The 327-nt window shown below is 45.6% G+C and overlaps 1 protein-coding gene across 1 annotated transcript in view; it reads right to left on the bottom strand.

Moving 5' to 3' along the window:
• LOC109542367 (transcription elongation regulator 1) overlaps positions 1–327 on the bottom strand; it is a gene marked incomplete in the record, with an annotated part of 14207 nt that overhangs the window by 1949 nt on the left and 11931 nt on the right. The window contains 2 exon segments of the mRNA XM_048667841.1: positions 1–97; positions 158–327. Of these exon segments, the coding sequence (XP_048523798.1) occupies positions 1–97; positions 158–327 (267 nt within the window).

Genomic DNA, 327 nt, shown 5'->3' with positions numbered 1-327 from the left:
CACCTTCGTCGACACTCTGCTCCTTTTTATCGACTTCCATTGGTTCTTCTTTAGGTCCATCACTCTTCGATTCCTTTCCATCCTTGTCCTTGTCGCGCTGAAACACCATTTATTTAATCGTACATCACGTAAAAAAATCAACGGGCAGTTCACATACCTTCCGTTCCTTGTCCTTCTTCTTATGTTTCTCCTTGGTCTTCTCCTTTTCCCGTTCTTCTTTACGGCGCCTCTTCTCCTCCTTCAAGATCTTGCAGTATTCTCTGAACCAATCCTCTCGCATACCGTGAGAGTCGACCGCCTTGTAACGGGGGTCTGAATCCAATTTTC

Source organism: Dendroctonus ponderosae, unplaced genomic scaffold (genome assembly GCF_020466585.1).
Source record: "Dendroctonus ponderosae isolate FM_Combo_2020 unplaced genomic scaffold, Dpon_F_20191213v2 Dpon_F_20191213_1, whole genome shotgun sequence".
In the NCBI taxonomy this organism is placed as follows: domain Eukaryota; kingdom Metazoa; phylum Arthropoda; class Insecta; order Coleoptera; family Curculionidae; genus Dendroctonus; species Dendroctonus ponderosae.
The sequence above is the reverse complement of the archived record's forward strand: the minus strand, read 5'-3'. Positions and strand labels throughout refer to the sequence as shown.